This window comes from Bombus vancouverensis, chromosome 7 (assembly GCF_051014615.1).
Source record: "Bombus vancouverensis nearcticus chromosome 7, iyBomVanc1_principal, whole genome shotgun sequence".
NCBI classification, from domain to species: Eukaryota; Metazoa; Arthropoda; class Insecta; order Hymenoptera; family Apidae; genus Bombus; species Bombus vancouverensis.
In genome coordinates this window covers 14901517-14909950 of record NC_134917.1, presented here as the reverse complement: position 1 = coordinate 14909950, position 8434 = coordinate 14901517, and the positions used below count along the sequence as shown (strand labels likewise).

The window sequence follows — 8434 nt, the reverse complement described above, 5'->3', positions numbered from 1 at the left end:
AAGGCGGAATGGATCGTTAAGGAAACTGCGAAATCACCGAATATCCAACGCTGTCCGTTACGAACAACGTATTTCATCAGCTATTATATTTTAAACGGTGTCCAAAATAATTTTCAGTAAGACTACAGTCGGCTACGGAGGGGAATGTCGATTCGTTAGATGGAAACGGCCTTGATAAAACTCCCATCCAATGTCCGTACAAACGTTGCATATGCACGTACGGATGGACAGTCCCCTGATGGCTATCGCGGAAGTGAATCGTTTAAAGTACATACGAGCCGTTGTTAGCCGGTGTCGGCGAAAGATAGTTTACCGTCACCAATGGCAACTAGCTGTTTTTTTCCAGCGAGTTTCACCTCAGTAGCAAAATCGCAACGCTGGATATTTGGCGAAACATCGCTATGGACGTCGTAGAAAGCCGCTACCGTGTCTGCTCTTCTCCTTGCAAACGGATTTTTCCATTTCCATACAAGCTGTTCGTAGCTTTGTGTAAAAGCGTCGTAAGAATATCGGTACGTACGCGTGTTGGATGCGATTGCACCGTTCGTGTTTCGCGATACATCGTACAACGTTGAAAGGGTATTTAGCGCTTAAGTAAAAGCAAACTTGCACTCCGAGAGTTCTTTTGACCCCCGATAATCTACGGAATAGATAGCGCAGCCGAAGTGAATTTTAATAACTTCGCGTCGTCTTGTGTAACTCGAACGAGAGTTTGGATAAGTCGGTTTGAGGATAGGTGTGGTTTCGATCGAGGATTACGACGATCTTTGTAATTGGTTGGAAACTAGCGAAATACCATCGGACGTCGATCGCTGATAGACCGTGGCGAATCGAATCACGAAATGCTAGGAACGTAATCGTGCCAATTTCCTCTTATTCTACTTTTCTCTAAGATCGCGTACGACCGATCGTGTGAACCGTGTACACGTTGGATCACGTCACTGTAATCGTTACTAAAAAGACACCGCCCACTCGACCAAGCTTTCAATCTCCGAGAAACGTCTGGCGTTGCAAACGAACGCTATTCTCATATTCAAAGGCAGAATAGGTGTTAGTCACGTATGTAACAAATAGATTCGTTTCGTTTCGCTAACCTAATAACGCGATAAAATCGCGCGTCCAGTTCGCCGTTTATCAAGGTCACGCATGTTTCATAACCATCGCTGTATCTTGGCGATGCAGAAAGCGCGGATTCAACGAGTTCGTTACATCGAAATTGCGCAAAACGATGGAAACGTTGGATTTGCCTTCGAGGAGATCGCGAAAGCGAAGAAAAAGTAGCTACGTGTCGCGCGTATTTTCTCGATATCGAAAGAAACAACTCTTGTTGGAGTAGACACGGAATCGTTAGACGATTAAGTTGGCGATTTAAGCGGAAAACGATGGCGTATGATCACGCAGCCGAGTTATACGGTAACGTGCATGGCTGCGCGTACATTCTTCGATGGTGAAAGGAAAGCGAGTCGAGAAGCATACGCCAAGGTATGTATATACATTGTGCGCACAGGTAATCGAGAAACGCACACTATCGTTCTTCTCACCTTAGTAATTCCCTGTTTGCTGTCTCTGTCTCGAAGAATGGATCGTACAGGATACAGCGAGACGCTTAATCGAATTAACAGAGACGTACGAATGTTTGGAAAGAAAGACGCAGACTCGTACGAGAGATTAGATATCGAGAACACTACCTCGTCGTTATGGCGTAAGTGCGATGTAAATGAGTTTTCGTAAAAAGGGAGCGGCGGAGTATACATCGCCATCGCTTAGACAACGAGCCGAATAGATTTCCTCTATCGGCAGACCAATCGACTCGTTGCGTTCCAAAGGAGCACCCGGTCGATAGAAACGGCCGTTTCACAAGCTACGATACAAGCTACGAGAATTCATTGTTCCGCAACGAAGGAAGGAGTAATTATCGTTTTCGTTGGAGGTTGCAGACGCGCTGATCCAACCTTGTTTCGACGTTTCTAAGCAAGTCGTGCGCCGCACGCGTGTCACCGTAACACGCTCGAATCTACGATACGAGTGGAGTCGTTTCGCGACGTCTCGGCTCGTTGTAACCTTTTGCGACTCGTAATTCTAAGGGCAATTAAGCAGCAAACAATTATGCTATTGACGAGTAGCACAGCTGGTTCGCGGAGACGCTCATACAATACCCTTATATTACGATAATTAAACAAGATCCACAAAGACGGTTCGTCGGAATTCGCACCGCTTCAACACGCTCGCCATGGAAACAAGAACGTTGTTTCTTTCTTGCGAGTTTCGCCTTCGTCACCTTGCGCCGTTTGGCTTGTTTCGTCCATTTTCTTCAGATCGAACGTACGCTTTTTTATTTTCAAAAGTCGAAGCTCTGTCTGCAATCGTCGACGTGTTGCGCAAGCGTAGGCGATATTCTTGGCAGCTCGTCATTGCAGACATAAAGAGAAATAAATCGGTAATTTACGAGAAGGCTGATCACAATGCGATTACGTAAACGCGTGTGAACCGTCCGAGCAGAAACCCGCTCGAATCGCACCGTGACAAACGGAACAGTGAACCAATCGAGAAATCTGTAAGGCAGATGAAACGATTGATACGGTCCCAGCCAAGCCTGGCCGGACGAAGCGGGAAAATCGTAAAAGACACGACGATCGTTGAAAATATCCTGCTTCGCGCTAGACGTGGATTTTCTCGATAAAATTATCTCGACTAGCAGATAGCTTCCACCAACATCGCATAGATAGACGACGACGACACGGATATTCCGTATGCCGTTCGCACGCCTGGTGCTCGCGCGAACTATAGCGCGGAGAAAGGGAAGAATATCGCGAATAATTTTTCCACGACACGGCGTCGTTCTCTTACCTGAAGTCTAACGCGCAGCCTGGAGTGTCGTCTTCCGTAAGTGTTTCTGCTCGAATGTTGATCGGAAGATGGCGGGAGAGGGGGCTGAGATCTTCTGGCGGTTGGATCATTCGCATTGTTCGTTTTATTCCTTACAATGGCCAGGTTATTCGCGCGATTTCCATTTGCCGCCTGCACGGCCGCAGCGGTGTTCGAGGACGGCGCGTCCCGGTGACTTTTTGTCCGACGAAGCAGACGGCGCACGGTATTTTTCACGGTAGCGGCCAGATGTGTACCGCCACCTCCACCGCCGCCACCGCCGCCTCCGCCACAGCGTTCGCCAGTTTCGTTAGCCGTTTTATATTCGACCATTTTTGATCTGATCGTGGGAGCAGGTACCACTTTGTGGTTACCTGTCTCTGTCACGTACATTCCAGCCACGTTGTTGTTCGGCTGTGGCCCAATATCGCCGACTTTTCCTTTCGGTCTCTCTGCGCGATACCTGGCTTGCTGCTGTATGTGTTCTCTTTCCGATCGCTCTCTTCTTTTCGATACACTCTTTGTAAAAGTTCACACGTTTGTCGACACCACGACGTACCGGTTAACCGATAGACACAAAATGTTCTTCCACTTGTTTCTCACCGTGTATCTCAACGATACATCGATTAAATGGAACGATTCTTTGATGTCCTTTTCCACGGAAACCATCGAATCGTGGCAGAAACGCGATAGCTCGTTCAAATTCTCGCGCGTATTATCTTCCTCTAGAATTTCTGTTTCCTAGCAAGAAATCGATACACGTTTCACATTCTCTACGCTTTGTCCGTTGTCGTCGATTTCAACTCGAGAGGATGGCAAAGTATTTCTACGGGAGAAGAAGAGAAGAGAGAGAGAGAGAGAAGAAGAGGAAGAAGGAAAACGAAGACTTCCGAAAACCAATACGATCGCTCGACGAATAACGCGATCGACTTCCGTTTGCTTTATCGAAAGACCGTCGATCGGATGCCGAGACGAAGAAACACGAGCGATTTTGTGCGAACGAGTGCGAATCTTTAAGGGTGCAGGTGTTGCCAGATTATCGCGGCAGGTGGAAGCGAAGAACTTGTTCGAGTGGCCACTGAAAGTTTCCGAATACAACGAGTAAGGATTACAAGCGGTTTTTGCTCGAGAGTCTAACATCTGTGAAACGTGGCTACCTTTGTACGTCGAAACGATTAAGTTACTTTCACAAAATCGTGAAAAATCCTTTATTCCTTTTAAATAAGGTGTCTCTCTTAAGAAACGGATCCTAGTTGCTAAATACCTGGTTGGTATCGTAGAAACTTGAAAGAACGTGCGAGCGATAACGAACTAATCGTTGGCAAATCCCTTTTTGTCAAACTACGTTATCTTTCGACCCACGTTTCAATGCCGTTGCCGTGAGATTCCAACGAGTCAGAAACTCGTCTCTTTGCTCGCTTGCCACGCGTCGACGACAATGGAAACTTTTGCGTACGCGATCACACCAAGATTACGCGACTCGAACATCGTGTCGACGATATATGTACAGTTGCTCACTGTATGCACGCCGGACAATCGAATCGCCCAACAGCATGACAAACGCGCCCCCCCCCTTCCGGAAGAAGGAGAAAAAGCCGATGATATTAGACTCGCAAAATGTTCGATATTCCGATAAATCGACCTTGTCTTCGACCTATTACTCAATCATCTTACTATCGCGAATTATGTAATTCATCGAAAGAGGAAAGTAACTCGCGCTTGAGTCACGATTCGTTGCAGTTAGGTATCTGTCATCGATTCGATTCGAATACGCGTGTAAAATGCAACACGGTTTCGGTTCAACGAACGCCTATAATACGCCTACATGTGTGTCGTTAAGTATTAGAAGTTCGCGATAAAGCAAAGAAGTTTACGACACGAGACCAGCCGCGATCGGCCAACACGGCGTTATCTGCGATTCGTGCTTCGCCAGTTTCCAATTCCCTTTAGACGTAGCCACAAAAGAAATCCGGTACCGATGTCGTGCAACTCGCGAGCACGAGTCTTTGAGAAGAATTCTCGTCGAGAGTATCAAAATCGTTGCTATTCGTTTCCGTTTCGACTCGTCGATGACGTCTACCTGACTTTAACCCTTTTAGCGCCACCCAAAATAACACATCGTTGATCGTTCCGCAAACGAGTAAACAAAGATCGTGCACAGAGAAAAGGATGTTTACGTCGATAAGTTTATCTATACCGGATAGCAGTGGTCGATCGCTCGGTCAAGTTTAAAGCCACTTTTGTCAAACCTGTCCACTCGTACCGTCGAATTCGCGTTCAAGCGGGATTTCCGAGGTTTTCACGGAACACCGGATGCCAGCAAGATCCTGTCGCGAACGTACTCTCCTCACAACTATGCGACAGTTTTGAGAAAGACAGCCAGACAAACAGACTACGAAAGAGGCAGAGGTGGGGGAGAGATAGGAATGGAAGGAGAGTTATAAAGAGAGAGAGAGAGAGAGAGAGAACGAGAGCGCGTACCCGACTTCCTAATGTCGTTAAGTTAAACTAATTAGGCCAGTTCTTCGATACCCGAACAAGTACGTAACCTTAAGCTATATAGCGGTGCAAACGTAGATCGCGTGGTCCGACCACGAGGTACTTTGCCTCGTAATATTTTCCAGCTAGCGGATGGTTGACAATTTTCGCGTAGATCGTGCGCGCGCGTGGCAGACGTCAACGTTGACGTAACCGAGACGGTGTTCGACGACCCTTTCCATCGACGAACGAATGGAAAATACTCGATCACTTTCGAAATTGCTTTTAATGCGAAGCTCGCTCGAAACGAAATCCGTCCAGCTGCTCGATGGGGACGATCACCGGGTTAATAATAATATAATAATAATAATAATAATAATAATAACAATAAGTACATATATGTACACATGGCTCGCTGTTTAGGCTAACGAAAGAGTATCATCGGTAGAAAGACCGGTTCGACTAGATTTCGCGTCGAAGGTGCGAAAATTCGCACCGGGCTGTTTCGCGTCGTAAAACACTAGAACTTCGAATTTTTCTTTGGGTTTGCTAAAAAAGCGACAAAGAGAACAATAGCTGACTGCCGATCTTGGCCAAACCTGTTGCATCAGCGGAACGCAAATTAAAAGACAATGGTAGCACACAACGAGCGTACCGAACTAGCCGCGCAATGTCACCGATCCGTTCGTTACTCGCGTCACGCGTCTCTTCGTTGTTCGCTGCTCGCGCTAAGCTTTCGATCGATAATCGCCGTTGGCCGGTGTGAGTCACCGGCGAAAATGTAAATTCTTCTCGTGATCGACGCGCGGAATCATCGATAAACGGCGATGGCGATTGAAAAAAACACAGCGACTCGGTGTTTTCGATATCAGAGGTCAGACATTTTTAGTTGTTCGTGGTATCAACTTCACTTTGCCGAGCATTGCCGTTAAGCCTACGTAACGTACAGTTATCGTCGATAGAGTTAACGTTCCAGACTTGTTCTATCGCATACTAATTGACGCGCGCTATTATGCGATTCACGGTCGACCTACAACTCGAAATGTTCGTTCGTGATAAGACCTTTTCGGAAGTATTCGAAAGAATGAAACGGACGTGCGAACGAACGGGCGATCGAATGGTTTGCGCGCATCCTTCGCTTTCCACGCGTTCGTTCGTTGCAACGGGAAGGCGATGGAACAGAATGGGACAAAAGGATACAGAAAGAAACACGGTGTATACCTTGAAGTAACTCGTTCACCTTCCGTAGAGCGCAGCATCTCGAGCAAAACGACAACAACGAGAAACGTTCTCGGGATGGGTAGTTCCCGCACGATCGACACACGCGCGACGAATTGCGATTCCGATCGCGTATTTGTTTATTAGGGGCAGCGTCGAACGATAAGAATCGTGTCGAGTTACGAGACAAAAAATCGAAGCGCGGTCGTGTCGATTTCCCGCTCTGTTTACCGTATCGGTCGACGAAAATCGAACTGAAGGACACAGGGTGACTCGCATCGAGCGAACCGCGATCGAAACGGAATTAGCAAACGAGTCGAGCGAGTATGCTGCTCGATCGCGAGTCTCTTGCTAACTGAACGTAGAACGGCCGTGACGGAGACACGCGAGCGCTCCGCTCGACCCGAGCTCTTTCGTTACTGGATCTTACACCGCCGCCGATACACTCTCTCCCTTTCTCGCTCCGTCTCTCTTCTGGCACGCATATTCTCTTTCCCTCTCCTACTGCCCCCTATGCCGTCTCGTGTCTACGCGTGCACGCATATCATCGTATTCGACACAACAACGCGTAAACGACAACATTGTCGCTAGTGATTCGTTCAAGTATCGTTGCCTGAAATCGGAGACGAATCTGTTTCTCTCGTTAGATCGAGTCGTTTCGGGAAGACGTTGGTCAGTTTCGAAAGGTTGCTCGCGGAACACAGTTGCGGACGAACGTGCGCGATATACCGACTCGAAATCGGTTTCGATATTATCCATTGATGAACGACCGGCGAAACGTCGAGCGTGCAGGCATCGATAGCGTTTAACGCCGGCGGCGGGTGAGGTCAGCAAATGCGCTTAGGACTTGAACGACGGCCCTCTTTTATGCACCGTACGTTTACCCTAGTCACGTACAACATCGCTGAACGTGCATGCATTTCTGCGTGCATCGGATGCCGCCGCTTGAATAGAAATTAAACAGTATCGCGCGCCTAGATACGTACGTTCGTTGTGCAACGAATATATTTCAAGCGAACGAACGCACGAGGTAGGTACGGATGGGGGAAAAGATAACACACAGAATAGACAGATAAAAAGGGTCAGAGGTCCATTAAATTAATTGACTTTAGAAGTCGGTGCATGGTAAAAGATGCACGAAACGAGTCTCCTGAGACCGTGTTCACGGATAAAACGTTTAATGTCAAGGTAAACCGGTTTGACTTTTACGCGGTCCCTTAATCCCTTTGTCCCGTTTCTCACAGGAGATCGCGGTTTTCGTCCCAATGGACCTTCCTCCTTTCTCCGCCAGAGCGCCTCGTCTCCGCCATCTTCCGAATCTATTTGTTTCTCTCGGCGCGCAGACAACACCGGATAAGATGATCGATCTGTGCAGTGCGATCACACTGCGAGATGTTCGCCTGTCAGAGTGGAAAGTTCGGGGTCGATACGTTCAATGATCGGAAAGTTTCTCGACCCGAAGAAGTCGGCGAATATCTGATGTAGAAAGCGAACCCCATGCAACGGTATCGACTCGATGGATCGTGAAAGCGAGTGAGAGAACGGTTATCGATTCTCGAGTCAGCTTCGCGTACGCATCCTTGACACGATCCACTTGCACCCGTATCTAGATACCGACCTAGTTAATCGTTGGTTTACCGTTTCTTACGGTGAACCGAACGCGAGGGAGGAGATTTTTTATTTTAAACGCAAAATGTGACACGTACGGCAGAGTTGCTACGCTGTGCTCTCGATTCAACGATCGATCATCGGGTACGAGCCCGCGGAACAAATCGTCCGATACGCTTTGTGAAGTTACGTCGAATCAGTTTTTGTAACTATAGAACGAACGAGTCGTGTGTTAAAGCCGGCTACGATAAGCGCACCATAGACC

General features: G+C 47.7%; 1 protein-coding gene across 21 annotated transcripts in view; it reads right to left on the bottom strand.

Moving 5' to 3' along the window:
• Window positions 1–8434, bottom strand: part of LOC117155310 (serine/threonine-protein kinase MARK2) — a 53584-nt gene that overhangs the window by 33748 nt on the left and 11402 nt on the right. Inside the window, exons 1-2 of one of the 21 annotated variants that reach the window (XM_033332551.2) lie at window positions 6565–6946; window positions 2848–3691 (exon numbers count right to left, since the gene is read on the bottom strand). The exons of 17 other annotated variants lie outside the window; for them this stretch is intronic. In XM_033332551.2, the coding sequence (XP_033188442.1) occupies window positions 2848–3258 (411 nt within the window). In that variant the 5' untranslated portion in view covers window positions 3259–3691; window positions 6565–6946. Of the gene's footprint in view, window positions 1–2847; window positions 3692–6564; window positions 6947–8434 lie in introns of those variants that run through there. 3 more of the 21 variants (XM_033332466.2, XM_076619817.1, XM_033331283.2) reach the window with 3 other exon arrangements.